At 50.6% G+C, this 20,854-nt stretch overlaps 8 protein-coding genes across 8 annotated transcripts; 5 read left to right on the top strand and 3 right to left on the bottom strand.

Moving 5' to 3' along the window:
• Window positions 1-4,444: 4,444 nt before the first annotated feature.
• On the top strand, window positions 4,445-7,499 carry chsG (chitin synthase class III; the record flags this gene model as incomplete). Its single annotated transcript, XM_089599147.1, has 6 exons — window positions 4,445-4,528; window positions 4,594-5,068; window positions 5,126-5,505; window positions 5,557-6,403; window positions 6,479-7,308; window positions 7,362-7,499. The coding sequence occupies 6 exons, from the start codon at window positions 4,445-4,447 to the stop codon at window positions 7,497-7,499; spliced, it is 2,754 nt and encodes a 917-aa protein (XP_089456293.1).
• A 737-nt stretch (window positions 7,500-8,236) lies between these two features.
• On the top strand, window positions 8,237-9,015 carry ALT_1365 (NEDD8-conjugating protein UBC12; the record flags this gene model as incomplete). Its single annotated transcript, XM_033561623.2, has 4 exons — window positions 8,237-8,257; window positions 8,332-8,422; window positions 8,512-8,801; window positions 8,863-9,015. 4 exons carry the CDS (start codon window positions 8,237-8,239, stop codon window positions 9,013-9,015), a joined length of 555 nt encoding a protein of 184 aa, XP_033417514.1.
• Window positions 9,016-10,886: 1,871 nt separating this feature from the next.
• ALT_1364 (TBP-associated factor 8 family protein) lies at window positions 10,887-12,020 on the top strand (the record flags this gene model as incomplete). Its single annotated transcript, XM_033561624.2, has 2 exons — window positions 10,887-11,154; window positions 11,239-12,020. The coding sequence occupies 2 exons, from the start codon at window positions 10,887-10,889 to the stop codon at window positions 12,018-12,020; spliced, it is 1,050 nt and encodes a 349-aa protein (XP_033417515.2).
• A 202-nt stretch (window positions 12,021-12,222) lies between these two features.
• Window positions 12,223-12,602, bottom strand: ALT_1363 (uncharacterized protein; the record flags this gene model as incomplete). The annotated part of the gene is made up of 2 exons (XM_033561625.2): window positions 12,223-12,328; window positions 12,385-12,602. The coding sequence occupies 2 exons, from the start codon at window positions 12,600-12,602 to the stop codon at window positions 12,223-12,225; spliced, it is 324 nt and encodes a 107-aa protein (XP_033417516.2).
• Window positions 12,603-12,912: 310 nt separating this feature from the next.
• Window positions 12,913-14,347, top strand: ALT_1362 (putative Rad51 family DNA repair protein; the record flags this gene model as incomplete). Its single annotated transcript, XM_033561626.2, has 2 exons — window positions 12,913-12,972; window positions 13,037-14,347. The coding sequence occupies 2 exons, from the start codon at window positions 12,913-12,915 to the stop codon at window positions 14,345-14,347; spliced, it is 1,371 nt and encodes a 456-aa protein (XP_033417517.2).
• A 130-nt stretch (window positions 14,348-14,477) lies between these two features.
• On the bottom strand, window positions 14,478-15,690 carry ALT_1361 (threonine/serine dehydratase family protein; the record flags this gene model as incomplete). The annotated part of the gene is made up of 2 exons (XM_033561627.2): window positions 14,478-15,298; window positions 15,354-15,690. 2 exons carry the CDS (start codon window positions 15,688-15,690, stop codon window positions 14,478-14,480), a joined length of 1,158 nt encoding a protein of 385 aa, XP_033417518.2.
• A 313-nt stretch (window positions 15,691-16,003) lies between these two features.
• Window positions 16,004-17,249, bottom strand: ALT_1360 (Ketol-acid reductoisomerase; the record flags this gene model as incomplete). The annotated part of the gene is made up of 2 exons (XM_033561628.2): window positions 16,004-16,031; window positions 16,087-17,249. The coding sequence occupies 2 exons, from the start codon at window positions 17,247-17,249 to the stop codon at window positions 16,004-16,006; spliced, it is 1,191 nt and encodes a 396-aa protein (XP_033417519.1).
• An 844-nt stretch (window positions 17,250-18,093) lies between these two features.
• Window positions 18,094-20,583, top strand: ALT_1359 (isochorismatase family protein family; the record flags this gene model as incomplete). Its single annotated transcript, XM_033561629.2, has 1 exon — window positions 18,094-20,583. One exon carries the CDS (start codon window positions 18,094-18,096, stop codon window positions 20,581-20,583), a length of 2,490 nt encoding a protein of 829 aa, XP_033417520.2.
• Window positions 20,584-20,854: the final 271 nt, after the last annotated feature.

Here is a 20,854-nt window from a genome sequence, read left to right as displayed (position 1 = left end):
TTTTATCGAGATATCCCACCAGAACCTGCCTGCCTGTGCAGCCGGCTGTGCCCCCTACGTGGTTGGGGCGTGGCTCGACTGCCCCTGGTCTGGACCATCTCACGTTCTTCCGCCGGGAAATTACACTTGATGACCTGGTCCAATCATAGTGCGTTGTGGCGTCCAGTTCGTCCTCAGGCACGGCACGAAGAGGAGTCAATTTCAGGTACACCAACTCCGTCGCTACCAGCCTTCAATCTGATTCATTATTTGCCATGGCCCAGCTCACTGTTTCACAACTCTTTCCTGGGGTGAAGAGGTCCAGAATCTGTCAGATGTTCAAACATCGCCCTCGTAGGGCTGTGCAGCCTGTGCTTCTCTTGACTGCTGTGATACGGAAATTCGAAAGGCACTTCTCCAGGAAGTACTGCTGAGTTTTGCCAAGCATGCGTCATCCTGATCCATCCAGAAACTGTGGTACTCCTAATGAACGCTCTTAAGATGTTGCCTTGATAGGAGTGGCCTGTCTCTGACTATCAATAGACAGCAGAGTTAAAATGCAGTAACTAAATAATAATGTTATGTCAGCAATATGTCAAGCAGTAATCTACAGACTAGGTAGTTGTCTGATCAGTCTCCGTAGGCGATCCTGGTGATGCTATTCTATGCCGTGCCAACTAATAGACACCCTTCATTATATACATTTCTTCTCTTGCGATGACTTGCATAGGTTGCCAAACTGGACACTAGGGGAAGTGAGTGTCTATGTCATTGATCATGTTACATAGTAGGTCGACTGGGGGTTGATCGATGTGGGTGCCTACCTATATATCTTCAAACTGAATGTTGCTACTACCCACGAGTTTACAACCACACACTACTATTCCACCGTACTTGCCATGACAATGAGAAGGTTCAAGACAAGCCATCAAGCAGTCAAATAACTATAAATCGAAATTGCGGTGATATCGCTCCTGCTCGAGTGTCTCTCAAATCCGAGAAGAAATGGGGAGGAACAGCTGCAACCAGAAGCCTTACAGTGCACAAGAATGACCAAGTCTAGTTTAAAACTCAAGGCAGTATGTGCATACATAAGAGTACCTATACTAGAATTCTCGAAGGTGGTCCCTCAGTTTACTCGTAAAGTCACAAATTATGTGACTCTGTTGATATTGTTGGTTCCTACATATATCATAGCTCCATCATCTGCAACAGCAACAACCACGAGAATGACGAAGAGGAAGGAGCCTACAAGTCTAACGGTCTGGTTGATTATACAATTTTTGCCAAAGCGCTTGATAATCTTCACGGCGTACATTGACTACTGTGATACTCTGGCGAGAGCTAAGCTTACTCAAACTCTGACCGGCTGACACATTCGAAGAAATGGATGTGTTTGCAATGTCAAAACAGGTTGTACCGTCGCGGTAGGTATGAAGAATCCACATTGAATATCGTCTGTTTCTAGATTAGGCCAGAGTATACTCCATGGATATGATCTGTCCATGGGACTCGAGCAGAACCCCTCTTCCGACATGGCAGGCCAAAATAAGCATTGAATGGCGGAACTTGATGACAGAGCCAATAGCACGGGGTAAGATGCTCAGGAGATCATATTCTTGCGTGTTGATTTGATCAAATTAGGCAGTTTCTTTCACCAAACCGCAGTCAAGCTGCAATACGAAAGCCAAGTCCGCCGAATTCACTCAAAGGGGAGACATGCATCAATTCATACTTGCAGTGTAGGCGGCAGGGGCATTCGAATCCCTCTGCAGGGTTGAACCTCGGAGAAGTGGTTCTGAGGTTCTGGTTCGGAAATTTCCGTCTCCAAGATGATCAACTAAGTTGATCGTCTGAGGTTCAGACTCTGTGCCGGATGTCTCCTTTGCATGAATGTGTTCATCGAGGCTGTGGGTGTGACTTTTGACTTTGACCTGCTTTTGGCATTTAAGTTTCTTTCCACCCCTCCATCAAAAGTATATTTTCAAGAACTACAGACGTAAAAGGCTTGCACGGTGTAGAGAGGTACAAAGGTGGCTGGAGTTTAGTTGTCTTGTTCTAAAGATAGGCAAGGAGCAGTTATGAAAAGTGGCGGTTCACAAGACTAAGACTGATTAAGCTAGCCAAGTGTGGCAATGATGATCATCAAGCCAATTCAGCTGGGGCTAAGCAGTCTTTTTATGGAGTGGCCCTGTGACAACGAGAATAATACAATGTCAATAGAAAATGAAGGGCAAGGAGATCCATGAATCAGGAGGGACTCCTATTCCCTAATAATACTGCATCATCTTAAATGTGAGGAAGACTAGTCACGGCGGTCGATCTCTTTGATGGATGTTGAATTTTAATCTTGAAACCGTGGCTGACCTCTGAACATGATACATGCAGCAAATGAACGAATCAGTAGCGTCCCTAGTCTAGAGGACGACCCTCCAATTAAAGTGAGAATAGACAAGGATCTCGAGCTAGTACTGACTCCTAAGCTCTGCTGTGTTTGTTTGACCAACGGCCGATGGACACAAAGGAATGAGTGCACTCCACTGTATCCACAAGGCTATATTTGGCTGGGGCGTTAGCCTTTTTGAAAAGCTGTGGATGACCCCCGCCCCCTGAAACTCAGATGTATTAAAACTGTATTGTAATTGTATACTTCCTGTAATATATTACGGAATTATTTGGCCTCTTTGCATGATAACTACAATTCCAAATATCATGTACAGAGAGAGAGTGTAGTGGCGTCTGATGAATATGGAAGCAAGCTACTTGTTGAAGGAGATATGAGCTAGAAAGAAACTAGAATCTAGCGAATGTCGCTTGGCATATCTAGTACAGTATTCAGCCCATTGCTGGTAGATCAACATTCTTCTAGATGTAATCTCTGCCCCTCTCAGTCATGCTGGCGAGGGGTGTAGAATGCTGGGATACCAGATATTTTAAACAGCCACCCTTGGCCATAAGATAACTACGTACGTAGCTCACCAATTGTCGAGGTCCATTAAGTCACGCTGCTCCAAATACCCAGCCATATTGTTCGAAGCCATTTTGTTTGTATCATGGGATGTGTGACCTCAACTTCGATATCAAGCACATGTTCCTTCAGAGTGAGTACCAGTAATGGTAATACAGAATCTGTTAAAGGTGCAACCAATATACCGGCTTGGCTTCCATGGTTGTGTTTCAGCTCTGGGATAATTTTCATAGGTCAAGGCAACACTGACAGGACTCTCCGGAAATCCTCTGGAAAAGAGACCCTGGAACGGAGGTTCATGCTATGGATATCAATTTAATGTTCGCGTAACTTAAACAATAATGACAAAAACACTCCATAAATGTCAGTTGTGAAGGAAAAGAAGCCAGGTCAGCTGGAGTTTTTGCCATGCAGTTCCTTACTTAGGATAGGTTGGAATATTGGTATGATGAAGAGACGCAATACAGATCTCGGCTATGTAATACATTTACCTTACCGACCGCATCGTCAAAGTGTTACCCTGCCGACACTTGGGAGGCGCTCTCTTTGGTTACTTGAGCCCCAACCTCCAAATATGAAGGGCGGGAACGAAAGAACTGTTCAGCTCCCTCAAAATATGTTCGAGGTCCTGGTTCTTGTAGTGATGTCTTAGACAATCGTCCAGCCTAGGAGAATCCTTTGATGTTGAAAATTATATGGGATGGTTGGACTATCCGTCACCAGTACCAGGGATTATTGGTCGACTATCTAGGTAGTGATGGTTGACAGGTACTTAGCCTCATCCTAGGTACTCAGGCACCCGGCTCCTTGGTAGTTGGTGTAAGAAAACCAAATACCCACCACCCAAGGCTCGTCCACTCGCCATCCGCATCGCTCAGCTGTTGCTGCAGACCGAAAAAAAGGGCGCCAAAGCGAACTCCTACTTCCTCTAGTTCAACTTCCTAGGTCTAACGGCTCATAGGAGGGCTGATCATATTTCTGGATTTTTTTTTTCCCTCTTAGAGCCTGTTCATACCTTTCTTTCACTCTTCACCTTTACCACCTCTCACTCTCTCAGCTTTGTTTGGGGCAACCAACCGTTATCCCGACTGCCTCATTTGTATACATAATTGTTTGTTCCCACCCCCTCAGGCTTGTCACCTGTCAACTCGCACACTTTCGTGGTTCGTGGGCTTCAAACATCGGCCCTGGCGGCTTCATCCACGTTTCTTCCTTACTGTGTCCGCCCCTTGACCAGCCTTTCAATAAGTTTTCTTGATTGAACCTTTCGTCTTTAACTTCTTGTTTATCTGTTTCGCTCGACTTATTGGAGTGTTGATTGAGTTCATTGTCCTGTCTGAACATTATTCTGACCGGCGGTCTCCTTACTCCTTCTCCTGATACCCCCTTCCCGTTTTTCCCCTTGCGTTTCGCTTCAGCTCGCGTCTGTCGATTTTTCAGCGTCCTTCTCGCGCATATTACAACTTTTTGACAACAACTTGACAACACATCGACACCATGGCCTACCAAGGCTCTGGTTCTCATTCGCCGCCTCACTACGACGATAACGGTCACCGACTTCAGGACCTGCCCCAGGGTTCGGTAAGTCTTGGATTAAGCTTTAGTCTGCTCTATATTCGGCCAAGGCTAATGCGAAGGATTCGTAGTACGAAGAAGAGGCGTCGAGAGGATTGCTATCCCACCAGCAAGGTCCCTTCACAGGCCCGTTTGATGACCCTCATCAGCATGGTTCGTCTACTACCAGACCCGTTTCCGGATACAGTTTGAGCGAGACCTATGCCCCCGAAGCGGCGTATCATGACCCCTATACTCAACCTGGCCCTGGCTCAGTCTACTCAGCTCAGTCTGCGGAGAATCCGGCGGCGGCTTTCGGTGTCCCTGGACGTGTCGCGTCCCCCTATGCTCGAAGTGACACTTCATCCACAGAGGCATGGCGCCAGCGACAAGCTCCCGGAGGCGGCCCCGGTGGGTTGCGGCGTTATGCTACAAGAAAGGTCAAGTTGGTGCAGGGTTCCGTCCTGAGTGTCGATTATCCTGTTCCTAGCGCGATCCAGAATGCTATTCAGGCCAAGTACAGAAACGATCTCGAGGGTGGAAGTGAGGAATTTACGCACATGCGATGTGAGTGATCTCAGACGCTGTACCTGGCCTTTCTATTTCGTCCACGTTGCTGACAAGCCCTCGCGCAAATCTCAGACACCGCGGCCACCTGTGATCCCAACGAATTCACACTACACAATGGTTACAATCTTCGACCTGCGATGTACAACAGACATACCGAGCTGCTCATTGCGATCACCTATTACAATGAAGACAAGACACTCACTTCACGTACACTGCACGGTGTCATGCAGAACATTCGCGACATTGTGAATCTGAAAAAGTCCGAGTTTTGGAACAAGGGTGGTCCTGCCTGGCAGAAGATTGTGGTCTGTCTGGTTTTTGATGGTATCGACCCTTGCGACAAGGACACTTTGGATGTTCTTGCGACAATCGGTATCTACCAAGACGGCGTCATGAAGCGTGACGTCGATGGCAAAGAGACTGTGGCTCACATTGTAGGTGTACTCCGATCAGTTGGCATCACTGGAGGTACTAATTGGTTATAGTTTGAATATACGACTCAACTGTCTGTGACTCCGAATCAGCAGCTGATCCGCCCCACCGATGACGGTCCGAGTACACTTCCTCCGGTCCAGATGATGTTCTGTTTGAAACAGAAGAACAGCAAGAAGATCAACTCCCACAGATGGCTCTTCAATGCATTTGGTCGCATTCTCAACCCCGAGGTCTGTATTCTTCTTGACGCCGGTACAAAGCCTGGTCCTAAGTCACTTCTGTCGCTTTGGGAAGCCTTCTATAACGACAAAGATTTGGGTGGTGCTTGCGGTGAGATCCACGCCATGTTGGGTAAGGGCTGGAAGAACCTGATCAACCCGCTCGTTGCCGCCCAGAACTTCGAATATAAGATCAGTAACATCCTGGACAAGCCCTTGGAGAGTTCATTTGGTTATGTCAGCGTCTTGCCTGGTGCCTTTTCAGCTTACCGATTCCGCGCAATTATGGGCCGCCCTCTCGAGCAGTATTTCCATGGTGACCACACTCTTTCAAAGCAACTGGGCAAGAAGGGTATCGAGGGAATGAACATTTTCAAGAAGAACATGTTCTTGGCCGAAGATCGTATTCTCTGTTTCGAGTTGGTGGCTAAAGCTGGTTCAAAATGGCACCTGACATATGTCAAGGCCTCCAAGGCTGAGACCGACGTGCCAGAAGGCGCTCCGGAATTCATTTCGCAGCGTCGTCGTTGGCTGAACGGTTCGTTCGCTGCCGGTATTTATTCGCTCATGCACTTTGGTCGGATGTACAAGAGTGGACACAACATCGTCCGCATGTTCTTCCTGCACATCCAAATGTTGTACAATATTTTCTCAACGATTCTGACATGGTTTTCCTTGGGTAAGTCAATGTTCATTCTAACAAAGCGCACTCCACCCCCCCAATTGGATCTTGTTCTGACAGATGTTCAAATAGCTTCTTACTGGCTTACTACTACCGTCATCATGGACTTGGTCGGCACCCCGGGCGACGCTAACAATCACAAGGCTTTCCCGTTCGGCGAGACTGCAACTCCCATTATCAATACCATCGTGAAATATATCTACTTGGGATTCCTACTGTTGCAATTCATCCTCGCGCTGGGTAACCGTCCAAAGGGTTCGAAGTTCTCATATCTTGCGTCTTTCGTGGTTTTCGGCATCATCCAGGTCTACGTGGTTATTGATGCGCTGTACCTGGTGGTGCGTGCCTTCAGTGGAAGTGCTCCTATGGATTTCACCACAGACAAAGGCGTTGGCGAGTTCCTGAAATCGTTCTTTTCGTCCAGCGGTGCCGGTATCATTATCATCGCCCTCGCTGCTACATTCGGTCTCTACTTTGTGGCATCCTTCATGTATCTGGACCCCTGGCACATGTTCACATCCTTCCCTGCCTACATGTGTGTCCAGTCGTCATACATCAATATCCTGAACGTCTACGCTTTCAGCAATTGGCACGACGTCTCGTGGGGTACCAAGGGTTCAGACAAGGCAGACGCTCTACCCTCTGCCAAGACCACCAAGGATGAGGGCAAGGAGGTTGTCATCGAGGAAATCGACAAGCCTCAGGCTGATATCGACAGTCAGTTCGAGGCAACGGTCAAGCGAGCCCTAACACCCTATGTGCCACCAGTTGAGAAGGAGGAGAAGACTTTGGAAGACTCGTACAAGAGCTTCCGAACGAGACTGGTCACGTTTTGGATCTTTAGCAACGCATTCTTGGCCGTTTGCATCACCAGTGACGGCGTGGATAAATTCGGCTTCACGGTATGTAGATGTCGGCAATCCTTGTTACCAGAGGCGAAACTAACATATTGCAGAATTCTGCTACCGACCGGACGCAGCGTTTCTTCCAGGCTTTGCTGTGGTCCAACGCAGTCGTTGCCCTGTTCCGTTTCATCGGAGCCTGCTGGTTCCTGGGCAAGACGGGTTTGATGTGCTGCTTTGCCCGGCGTTAGAAGGGCGTTCTGTCGTAATGAGAGCGATTAGTGGCGCTTCGCCAACGGGTCTATCGATGGCCAAGCACCTCCTGGCACATTTTCCATCACAATATTGTATTTTACATATGACGCTTGCTTTGTTACCTCCTTGTTCTGTTGAAGTTGGCTCTGTCACGGTTGGATCTATGTGCTTCGACAGGCCTCATGCACTGTGATGTCTCGTAAACTCTAGCGATTAGAAAAGGAATTCGATGCATCAATAGCTCAAATAGAGCTGCCAAAGAATGTATGTCTCTTTTGCGTGATTGTTTCTGGCTTGATCGTATGAGCGCTGGATACTGTCCTGTCTAAGAATTGGGTAGTGGCGATGGCGTCAGGCCGCGGGCACATTGCCTTCTTCGAATATGTCCCAGTGTCACCTCTACCTTTTAGTTCCTAGTTTATCTTACCATTTCCTCACAGTCTGTTCAGTTCTTGTGTTTTATCGACCTTTGATCGTGATCTACGCCCTCACCGTTCACCTTGCGCTTCTGCGGAGTGGAGATTAGGCCGCTGGTTGATTCATTGCCTATCGAAGACCCCCGCAGGCCCGAACTCTAGTGACCCTCCTCATACTTCTCTCTGGTTTTTCGTCACGACCACTGCAGATCCGGTGTTATCGGAGCCGAAAAATATTCCTTGTTCCTTTTGCTTTTCGATCTCCAGAACTCCTTGTCGAAAACTTCTAGGGGACGTGTGGCGGTGCTTTCTCCAAGATGTTGAAGATCTGGTCTATGGTACAATCCCTCTCTTGCCCGCGCGGTCCCTGCGCCTACTTCTTGTATGACTGACAGTTCGGTATTACCTGTAGAAACAACAGCAACAGCAGGCTGAAAATGCCGAAGGAGCAGCAGGAAAGAAGAAAAAGAAGGTTACGGCCGCGCAGTTGCGCGTGCAGAGAGGTACGGACCGTTCGCATGCGTGATGCTGGAGAGTGGCGCACAACGCAGGATGCAAGGCTCGCTCGCTGACAAGTGACATGGGGAACTAGATCTGCAGGAGTTGACACTCGGAAGCACGATGAAGATGAATTTCCCGAACCCGGACGATATCCTCAACTTTACGCTAACGATCGAGCCCGACGAGGGCATGTACAAGGGTGGCGCGTTCCATTTCAACTTCAGTGTTAACCAGAACTTCCCGCATGATCCGCCTAAAGTAAAGTGCACGCAGAAGATCTACCATCCGAATATTGATCTGGAGGGGAATGTGTGTCTGAATATTCTGCGGGAGGACTGGAAGCCTGTTCTGAACTTGAATGCGGTTATTGTGGGCATGCAGGTGGGTTTGTTGGAACCCGTTCCGTGAACTCTGTTAGGCTGACCTTTGGATTTGCGTGTAGTTCCTCTTCCTTGAGCCAAATGCCTCCGATCCTCTGAACAAAGAAGCTGCGGATGATCTGCGGACGAATCGGGAGGGCTTCAAGCGCAACGTTCGCAACGCGATGGCCGGTGGATCCGTCAAAGGTGTGCAGTTTGACCGTGTGATGCGATGAGTTTGGGCGGCCATTACGTTTCGATTGCAAGGTGTTCCGGTTCAGTGGCGCCATAACGACACGAGGTCGGGTTCAACGAACATCATACATACGGCGGTCATGATATGGTCAAGGCCGCAGCGATGCCCTTTCTCGATGGATACGGATATGGATATGGAGATGGGCTGCATGCGATGCAGCCTCATAGGGATTCACGTAATCGTGGAATGGTTTATGCACGTACATAACTTGACTACTTTAGCGACTGGATAGATTTCGTCATGAAAGAAATGAGCACTTATACGATTCCCACACATCTTCTCTCGCCAATGTCTTTCAAAGCATTTGCTATATTGCTTTCATTCTTTGTCGTTATTGAGGAGCGCATGGCAGTGCTTGTCGGATCGTGCCTCAATCTTGCTCCTGGAATACTATGGACAAGATCGGCGGAAGAGTCTAGCAGCTCTACGGACTGACAAGGTCTTCCCAAAAGGATACAGAGCCTGGACAAAGGAAACGGCATGTCTGGAGCTACAATCACCGTATATATACAACCAACAGGAATGACTGAGCATTGCGAAATAATTGAACAAGTTCTTTCTTTTCCTTTCGAAATCCCGGCGCATCGACCCGTTCAACACATCAAACAGACAAAGTGATGTGACACCATTACCACCAATCCCCGTCGAGCACCTAGCCACTCCATATGATCACTCCTGAGCTACTATGCCTCCATGCGATTGTTGGCGTCACCGAACAACAGATGACCATGGGAATCTTGAAACGGAGCGGATGCGAATGATGCCGTTCTCTATGCTGACTTTGTCCGAAAGATGTATCGAAGCGATAGAGTATCAAGTCTATGCTGCCTGCTGAGCAGCACGCTCCTTCTCGAGACGGGTGTAGTAGGCGTCACGGGCGCGGACGCGGGGGAGGTGGTAGCCTGGTCAATTGTGAGAAAGAATATCTACAAAACGAGCATGGAGGAGTTCCCCTGCTTGGGAATAGGGCGATGATACGTACCGTACCACCAGAGGTAACCGAAGGTGGTGCCGAAACCTGTACGCGAACGGGTATATGGTTAGTCTTTCAGCGCTGGGTGCAGTGGCTCGGAATCATTGTGAAAAGGCATGTCTGTTTCGTAGAAGGAAGATCGAGGTCATCCTGGGAGTTCCGGAAGCTGGTGGACATTCATGCTCTTCCTTGTATTTCCGATTCACCGAGCTGCTGAACGATATGAGATTGACTCACCGAAAGCGGTGCTCAGGTCGAGAACGAGACCACGGCGGAGCATCTATAAGCTCGTGTGTTAGCCAATATGTGCTTGACCCAATCGCTACCGAGTGACCGAAGGTAGGAGCACGGATGTAGCGTGGGTGGGATGTAGACGTACGCCGGTGATAGGAGGAATAGCGGCGGCCATTGCGACGGATTGATGAGAATAGTCGATTCAAGAAGGCAAGCAGATGCAATATCAGCAGCCAGGAAACCCTGTTATGAGGTGGTGGGGGACAGGCGGAGGGGGAAGGAAAGGAAAGCGAACGATGATGCGAACTTGAAAGTCGAGGTGAAGCTTTCCGATCCGGCACGTAAGCGACCGATGTGAGTGGCCTGACTGGGTCCTCCGAACGGGCAGGAGGATAGCACAGATATTCGGGCCAAACGCTCACAATTGGCTCACATATGCTTCATAGTAAATGATATAGACGAAATGTATTTTCTGGACGTAGAATCTGCCATCCTTCTTTCTTTACTCCGTCTTCGTTATTACATTGTGATATGTCATGCCTCAGGCACCAACACGTGACCTGACGCGAAGCTCTTGCGATGTCCGGATAGAGACTCTCTCGTCACCTTCTCTGTTGTGTCTATAATCATCCAACCACACCGCCATGGTGTCCTCAGAAAACTCCCTCAAGCATTCTTCGTCTACACCTTCAGAGCAGCAGGGGCCTGATACGAAGCGAATAAAGCGTTCATATCACCACCACCACCGCTTGCGAAATCCCGTTATCCCAGCTCTTCCCGAGCCCGCGATCAATGATGACGCCCACGTTGCTCACTTGATGAATCGCTCTATCGGGCTATGTCTCAGAGAGTCCGGATTTGACCTCGCCGATCCAGTCGCGCTGGAGAGTTTTCGCTATGCTACAGAGGAGTGTATGTTACCTCTTACCAGAATGACTTGAATAGAGATACGCAAGGGAATGTGGTGGCTGTGTTCTTGACTAAGCTGCTTGCTAGACCTCTCAAAGCTCGCATCCTTTGTGCGGCAATCAATGCTCTCGAGCCGACGCAGTCAACCTATACCCCAGGATTTCGAACTCGCCTTCAAAAGACACCACTTGTGCGTGGACGATCTGCTTCCGCACTTAAAACCTCTGCCAAATATCGAACCTGTTCCTACACTCCTGCCTAGTCCTCCACCAGAAGAGGATGCTTGGCTGAGTCTACCATTTCTCGGCCCTGAACTGAGCGGCGAAAGTGACCGTGTTGAAAGCGCATATATTCCAAAGCATTTCCCTCAATTTCCCAGTAAACATACATACCGGCACACACCTGTGTTCACACAGCGGGAGCAAGACCCACGGAAAATTCGTGAGCGCGCGACTGAAGAGGGAAGACATGGCGAGGAGGCGTTGCGCAAGCTGGCGCGGGCATCCTTCAAGGATAATCAACTCGGCTGGGCCGGTCGCGAAAAGAGATTGTGGGGTCGGAGGATGGAGAGCTTGGACAGTATGTTTGAGAAAACAGTCAAAGGCATCGCAAAGAAAATGCACAAAGATGTAACTGCGCCCGGAACAGCTGCAACAATGGATATTGATTCTGGAGCGGTTGCGGATCCGGAGCTCAAGGCGACTCGGCCGAAGCTCTCATTCAGCCTGGAGCTTCCGCCAGTCATCAATTGCGAACGAGGTCTCTGGCGCCGAACGACGGCACCCAGCAATCGGAAAGCGGAAGAGAAACCAGCCGGAACGAAGGATCCCACAATTGTTTCACGAGTGGAAAGCTGGGTGAGCACATAGTTCATTTCGCATTGCGGCGGACGGCGTCAGGGCGTTGTGATTTTGTATTGAGCGGACTCAAGAAGATACCCAATGAGTACAATGCAGAGAAATTATGCGATTCAGTGATGCAATGGCAATGGTAGACCCCTGGTATCCGCCCTGGTATCCGATGGCTGTAGACTTCCGAATTCAACTCCGCCCAAATGCAAGTACTTTCGTATCACGCCTTGGTGGCCTCTTCTGCTGCACGTTTTCGTTTCGCCTCTTCTTCGGCCAGCCTGATGGGCTCCCATGCTGTCGTTTCGACCGTTAATCCACCGGCACACCTTTGGGAAAGGAAAGTCAGCTAGTGGATCCAGCAAGTGATGCAGGAGGAACTTACCGTCTGAATAACCGGACAATGGGTTTGCACGTCACAACGCCTGGCTTGGGGATACCGTCCTGAGGGGGATTACACGAGTACTGCACCATTTCCAGTAACTTGCAACCCTCCAGGTCGACTGGTCCACCTTTGCGACGTCTTTCCTGGAAATTTCGATTGACGGTATTGACATGCTCGGGGAGCGATTCGGCAGAGAAGACAGGAACGAGGGGTGCCATTGGAGATCTCGTAGAGTGTGGCTTTGTGTTCCAGTCGAGTATTAAGAAAGCTAAGATATAGTGATGAATAAATGGTATGTTCTGCTTCAATCTGACGGTGAAAGAAGAAAGGTTGATGGAAGCGGAAACCTCCGTCTTTTGGCGATGCGATTATTGAGTCGAGACCGATGCGGAGGTCGAATGGATGCCGGGACAACAAATTCCCAGGCCATGATCAATTCCATGCCTTCTGTAGGAAGTTAACAACGATCAATAACAAAATATGATGACAAAACATCCATGACATCTATTCAGCTCGCCCGAATAAGGAATGGCGGCCAGCTTCGGGGAGAAATTGCTGAGAGAAGTACGCACGGAACGCCTGGATGAGGTATGTTCTAACATTATAATGCTCAGATCGGCATGCTTGAGGGTATCTATGCTGAGCTTTGCAGCTTCTACATGACTTGAGAAGCCTATTTCCGAGCAATTCTGGGGAGAGCACCTCAAAGTTGGGCGTCAAACAGTTAGATGGCCTCTTGGAGGTGTTCATGCCTTCCCTCTCTGCTGTTCAGGCTCAGATTCAACAGGTAGGACGAGATACGTACCAAGGGCAGCAGAGTGAACATGAGGTGCAGCACATGCAAGCGGATGATGAGGACGACCAGAATGCTACAGCCGAAGACCGCGGGCTCCCTACGGCATCTCTCACAAAGCAAATCGACCCGGTTATAGAGATATCCAGCGTATCTTCAGCAGCCGGCAAGACTCACTTGCTGTATTATCTCACTGCAATTGCCGTCCTACCATCGACAATCAACGAGATTCGAGTCGATGGTCTGGCCTCAGCCGTCGTCTTTATTGATGCAGATGGCCGTTTTGACGCTGAGCGTCTTCGGACTGTTGCCTGTGGCCTCATACACAGTAAGCTCAAGGCGCATTCTGGTACAGGGGCCAGAGAGACACCAGAGGTGCAGATACATGCGCCGCTTCTTGCTACTGAAGAGCTGGAATCCATTATCGCGACCTCCCTACAACACGTCCATGTGTTTCGTCCACAATCGTCCGCCTCTCTACTCGCGACGCTGAAAAGTCTGGATGCATACCTACTCGACATTTCACGTCATTACTCTTCTCACAGACCACTACACGCTATTTTCATCGACAGTGCCACTGCCTTTTTCTGGCAAGATAAACTACACGACGATGTCACGCGTACAGAGAATATAGGACGCCCTGTCGCCGAGATCGAGCACGAGCGAAATCAGAAGCGAATATTCTTTCTGTCGGATGTCTATGCCGAACTGGTACAGAGCTTGAAGAACCTACAGCGACATCTCGGCTGTATAGTCGCCTACACTTGTAACACATTAAACAGCAGATCGGTAACTGGCTATCATGGCCATGGCCAGTCAATGCAACAACCATTCGCCCCTTTCGAGCTGTACAACCCTTCGAATGTGACGACGGCCAGAAGTATGCCTTCTTTTCGTTGCCCATTGCCAGCTCCATGGGCCACTTTCGCGACGCTACGTCTTGTGGTTCGGCGTGACGCGGTGCGTCCGTTTCCGCCGATGATGATTGCCCGTGATGCGCAGCGAGATGCAGTCATGCGTCAGAATGTTGTTTTGGAGGGAAGATTCCTGGGCTGGGTCAATGAATGGGAGCGCGAAGAATGGCCTCGGAGATTTGTGGACGGATTGAAGGAGAGAAATGGGGGCGTGTTCTCGTTTCATGTAGGCAGAGGCGGCGTCGAATTTTCCTGATATCCTCGTGTTTGGTAGGAGTCTCACATATGATAATGATGTATGTACATTATGTGACAAGCTATATGATGCTATGCTAAGATATACCTGTGCTTCACACATCTCTCACCCTTGAATGGACGACTCAGCATCAGGCGAATAACTTCCCAATTGCCTCAACGGTAGTGTTGCCCCCGCTAAACACAATACCCATGTCCCATCCATCCGGACCAGCTTCCTTCTCAGCGAGTCGCCTAAACTCCTCATTGAACAAGCAAACTGCGAGTCCCACGACCGCACTAGGCTCAACAACCACCTTCATGCGCTCCAAGACCAGCCGCATCGCAGCCTTGATCTGATCCTCAGTCACGGCGAACACACCAGCAACCTTACTCCGGTCCGAGATGATCTCCCAGTTCAAGACCCCCACGGGGGTACGCAGCCCATCGCCAATGGTAAGCGACTTGACGGACTCCACACGCTGACCCGCCTCCAGGCCCCGGCGACAGTCGTCCGCGCCTTCAAAGCTCGGCTCCGCACCAAAGACACGCGTAGGTTTATCGGAGAAGAACGTCGCAACACCAGCGTTCAGCCCCCCGCCCCCAACAGGTGTGATCACCGCATCGAGGTGTCTCGATCCGGCATCAGCCTCGGCCCCGCTCGCATGAACACTCAAATGTGGCTTGTCGGTGACAAGCGCGCGGTATTGCTCTTCCATCTCCAAGGCGGTCGTGCCCTGGCCGCAGATAATATCGAAGTGATCGTACGGCGGGACGAGGATCGCATCCGTCTTGGCCTGGATCTCCGCGACGACGGCTTCGCGCTCGGTGCTCGTCGAGCCGCTGAATATGACCTCTGCGCCGTGCGAGCGTGTCCCTGCTATCTTCGACGGGGTGCTGATGCTGGGCATGACGATGTACGCCGGAACGTGGAGGGTGGAGGCTGCGAGGGCGAGGGCTTGAGCATGGTTTCCTATTCCGTTGTCAGCATGTTTTACCTCCAGAGCATGATTTGGTAAATTCTGTACCAGAACTATGTGTAATCACGCCGCGTCTCTTGACTTCCTCCTCACCCCGCTCTGCGAGGAGTCGCAGCAAAGCATGAAACGCACCGCGGGCCTTGAAGGCGCCGATACGCTGGTAATTCTCGCATTTGAAGAAGAATCGGAACTTTGGATTTGCAGGTGTCTGGCCTTCGAAGGGTGTCCCGACCAATGACTCGGCCGATTGAGGGGTCGAGGCGATGTTGTTCAACGTTTGACAGGTGAGGAGAGGGGTGCGGTGGACGTACGGCTGGATCAAGGCGTAGGCGGAGCGCACGGCATCCGGGGTCAATGATTGCGCTGTAATGGAAGGTTCGGCCATGTTGAACTTGAGATTCTAATTGTCTTGCTTTCTACAACGGAAAAGAGAATTTGAATTCTCTAGAAGCAGGAAAGATAATTTATACGAAAGGCGGAGCTCCCTCATCGGACACGAGGCCGATTTGAGTCATCGGCTACGGAAATGGCTAAATGTGCCTCTACAGTCATTGCGATGCGGAAGTATGGAAAATAATAATGAAATGTGGTATTCTCAGTTCCCAATTAATAACCCAAGGATCCCATGTCAGAAAAACAAATCAAGTCATAGTACAGTCGTAACTTTTCCCAAGCCTTCCCATTGATGCAAAATTAAATTACTTCTGGTTCTCAGGGCGGAGGGAACTGCGGTATAATTAGCATATGGTCATCGACGAATTGTATGACCGAAGAAACTTACCGAACGGCCTTTCCAGCGCGCCAGATCTCGAGATCACGGATGTCCTGCATCTCCTTCTCGTACTTCTCGCGGTAGTCCTTCTGAGAGTTGTATTCGAGCGAGCGCTTGGTCTCAGTGCCGTCACGCACACTGTCGTACAGTTCATTGAAGATAGGCTTCAGGGTGTCCTTGAAGCGGCTGGACCAGTCGATGGCACCACGACGGGCAGTGGTGGAGCAAGCGGCGTACATCCAGTCCATGCCGTTGGCACCGATCAGAGGGTAGAGAGACTGAGTGGCCTCCTCAACGGTCTCGTTGAAGGCCTCAGAGGGGCTGTGGCCGCGCTCACGCAGAACCTCGTACTGAGCGAGGAACATACCGTGGATACCGCCCATCAGGCAACCACGCTCACCGTACAGATCGGAGTAGACCTCCTTCTCGAAGGTGGTCTCGTAGAGGTAACCGGAACCGACGGCAACACCCATGGCAATGGCCTTCTCCTTGGCATTGCCGGTGACGTCCTGGTAGACGGCAATGGAAGAGTTGATACCACGGCCCTCACGGAAGAGGGTGCGGACGGTACGGCCGGAACCCTTGGGGGCGACGAGGATGACATCAACATCCTTGGGGACGTCGACCTTGGTGAGCTCCTTGAAGACGGGGGAGAAACCGTGGGAGAAGTAGAGGGTCTTGCCCTTGGTGATCAGGGGCTTGAGAGTGGGCCAGGTCTCGCTCTGGGCAGCGTCGGAAAGCAGGTTCATGACAATAGTACCCTTCTGCACGGCCTCGGTGAGGTCGAACAGGTTCTTGCCGGGAACCCAGCCATCCTGGATGGCCTCCTTCCATGAGGCACCATCCTTGCGGACACCAACAATAACATTGAGGCCCTGGTCACGGAGGTTGAGACCCTGGCCGTGACCCTGGGAACCGTAACCGATCAGAGCGAGAGTGTCATTCTTGAAGTATTCCTGGAGCTTCTCACGGGGCCAATCCGCACGCTCGTAGACGGTCTCCTTGGAATCAGCGAAGGTCATGGTCTTGACACCACGGACGGGGGCGGTCGAGGCAGCCACACGGGTAGCAGCCTTAGCGAGAGCAGGCCGGGGGAGGGCGGCCGAGATGACTGTGCGAGGGGCGGCAACACGGGCCAGACGGAGGGCACGGGGGAGTCCACGGGAAGCCATTGTGATTCGTAGGATGTGAAGATGGAGGAAAAGGGTGTATAGGAAGGAAGAGGAGGGGAGATTGGTCAGAAACTTGATGCTTTGCAAGAAAATAATGAAGAGGGAAGGAAAGTTTTCCTGGGGACGGACGCTGAGAGACTTATAAGCTCCTCGTCGAGGACGACGGTACCAGCTGTGCTAGGCACGTGACCGGAGTTGGTGCTGGGCTCCCCGGCCGATGTCGGATACTACGCGGTATGATTGGCCAACAGAAACACCGCCATCGCTGTGCAGAACGATCTGTCTGCTCTTCTCGAGTCCCCATAGTGAAATCTGTGCTCCGTCCACGGGGAGCATCCACCCAGAATATGGAGAAAATCCCAAGGTTGAGTCACAGAGTCTTAGAAGTCGGGGGGTTTGAGATAATAGTAACCATTATTGTGATTCATATCAATTCGTTAATTTCATGTGTTCCTCTCATCCATGACAATTGCCTTCTGGTCTAGACTGCGTCCAAATTGATGCGGAGTCATCTCTCTACTTTGTAATTGCTAGAGATACAAGCCTGTCGTACAAAGGCACATCGCAGGTTAGCACTTTGTTGTAGGTATCTTAAGTGTAGAGAGGTACCTTGAGAACGGACTTTGTGGGTACTTTGGTCTCGGAGACGCCTGGTTGCCTGAGGTATCATTCTCGTATCCCCTCCAAAGTCGACGGTCGGTGACTGCTGTCTCAACTCCTCTCCACCCTGCATTGAGGAGTCATAATCAACTGTCGTGGCTTATCCTGTAGCAGGCGGCTCATGTTGTCCTATGCGGATATCTTCTAAAAACATCACTTACGCTCCTCTTAGCATGTGCATACAATGAGCCTTCTCTCCGCATTCAGTGCTCTGCCCACCATCCAGACACGAAAAGCCCTTTTGCTCCTCGATTTTCAAAACGATTTTGTTCGCCCATCTGGTGCACTGCATGTTCCTAATGCAGCTGATATCTTGGAAAATATCGCGCAACTAGTCACTGCTTTTCGTCGCACCGGTGATGTTATCTGGGTCCGCTCCCACTATGAATCGCATCGACCCCTCATAGATTCGGACTTCCAGGACCGGATAGTGCTAGGCCGTGACACGGATGAACGAAGGAAAACTCCCGAGCGACCCAGCTCGAAAACACCGGTCGATGAGGAAGCGTTTCTGTCGAGCGAGTCTTCGCAATGTTGCCGGCCGCAGTCCAACGGCTTTCAATTCCCCGCACCGATTCTGGCTGCTATCGATGCCGAAAACGACACGTTGATGGACAAGTCGGATTATTCCGCTCTACAAGATGACGGAATGATACTTTCTCTTCGCACAAGATTTATTACGGAGCTATATCTTTGCGGCTCGCTCTCTAATGTCTCGGTGTATGCTACAGCCCTCGACGCTGTTCGCCACGGCTTCTCTGTAACCCTCATTGAGGACTGCCTGGGGTTCCGCGATTTCGTACGTCATGAGGAAGCTATGCGCCGCATGGCCGATATATTTGGCGCCAGTGGAATTACAACTCAGGAGCTATTCGAAGAGCTTGATTGGCAAGAGACCGACGCTATTGCTCGTCAAAGTGCACACAGACCCGTGCGAGCTGTTACGCCGGCTGGCATCGAAGGCGTAATGGATGAACTCGATGTCAAAACAACCCGTGGGCCCACGGCCAACGAGGGAACACCGGAGTCGTTGGGCAGTCGGCGACGGAGACTTGATGCTCTCCTAGCAGAGCAGACTGACGACGAGGAAGACAATTTGTTGGATCTGACAAACCTGACCCGCTCCCGCTCCCGCTACGGACCGTCTGGCTCCCCAGGAAGCTCGTCTCAGGCTCATGGTGCGGGGGAGAAGAAGGCGCGCGTACGTGTGCGTCGCACAAGACGACAAGATCAAAAGGCAGAGGCATCCAACCGGACAGAAGAACGACGGAGCGGTAAGACTAAAAAGTCGCAAGATATACGCGGACCGGGTGATAAGCTTGGAGAGGGTGATTCTCGCATCATTTATGACTTGGACCTACCTGAGGACGCCTTTGCGAGTATCCGCAGCGAGGTCGCTTGGCAGAAGATGTACCATATGACGGGGCAAGTTCCTCGTCTTGTCGCAGTCCAAGGACAAACACAGAATGACGGATCCATCCCTATATATCGCCATCCCGCGGATGAATCTCCACCGTTACGCCCTTTCACACCGACCGTGAACCAGATCCGCATCATTGTAGAACGTATCCTTGGTCACCCGCTCAACCATGTCCTCATTCAACTCTACCGTGACGGACAGGACAGCATCTCCGAGCATTCAGACAAGACGCTTGATATTGTCCGAGGTTCATTTATCTGCAATGTGAGCCTTGGTGCTCAGCGAGTGATGACACTCCGAAACAAAGTCAAGGCTGCGGACGAAGACCAAAGACCCACACAGCGCATACCCATGCCGCACGAGTCACTCTTCATTCTAGGAGAGAAGACGAACATGCGTTGGCTGCATGGCATACGGCCTGACAAGCGACTGGCGGCGGAGAAATCCACCGAAGAGCTGGCTTATGGAGGCGAACGTATATCGCTCACCTTCCGACACATTGGCACTTTCTTGAACGAGGCCGGTGATGCAATCTGGGGCCAGGGGGCTGTCTCCAAAGACCAGAGTCAGGCGAATTCCGTAATCCATGGAGACCCCGTAGAGACAGAGCGGCTGGTTCGCGCGTTCGGCCAGGAGAATCAGGCCACTGAATTTGATTGGGATGCTGTGTACGGCGGAGGGTTCGATGTGGTCAACTTTGTCACCACATCGGTAGCTAAGTTGGTTGAGGACTCCTCCGACCGTGTGTCCAATCTCCGAGTTCGACTCGCGCTCAGTGAGAATGGGATCCGATACGAGGTGACAGCTCCTTCAGAGGTCGCAAACAGCGTGGAGGGAAAGGCGCGACCGGTTTTGATCACAGCGGACGGCACTGAAATTGCTGGGGAGCTGGATATTATGAACTATCTTGCAAAGCATGCGCCAGAGCTTACCCGAGCGGGAGTGGAAGTGTTGCGTGGTGCCAGCCAACTTCTCGAGATCAATGAGCTTTTGCAGGACTGGCGAACCTCCCATAGCAATGGCGAAAATATTAATCCGGGATCCCTGGATCCATGGGAGAAGGCTCTGGACGGGCAGTACTATCTTGGGGGAGCAGCTCTTGGGCTCGATGACTGCTTCCTCTGGCCAGTACTGCGAGATATTGTACAGACATGCGGACCGTTTTCGAACGACGAATATCCCAATTTGGCGCAATACTACCGACGTGTGGAGAAGCGCGGAATTGTCAAAGCGACCCTGGAGGAGCTCAAATAATCATTTCGCCTTTATTTCAAGTTCAAAATACCACACAGCGCAGCGTGCAGTTCTGACGAGCTTATGACTAGCATTTAGCGACGGCCATACTGTGTATTTTCACTTTCGGTTATACTTTGAACGTCGTTCGTTGACAGACTTTGTGTGGAATATTTTTGTTTTAATATGTACTGCGGCACTAATGCATTTCTGGATACCCGGGTGATTTGGATTCTGCATCAATTCTTATATACATAAGGACTATCGGTAAGACCACATCATGATCTGCAAG

The sequence above is a fragment of the Aspergillus lentulus genome, assembly GCF_001445615.1.
Source record: "Aspergillus lentulus DNA, contig: Alt04, strain: IFM 54703, whole genome shotgun sequence".
Classification (NCBI taxonomy): domain Eukaryota; kingdom Fungi; phylum Ascomycota; class Eurotiomycetes; order Eurotiales; family Aspergillaceae; genus Aspergillus; species Aspergillus lentulus.
Note: the sequence above shows the minus strand (reverse complement) of the source record. Positions and strands in the feature narration are given on the sequence as shown.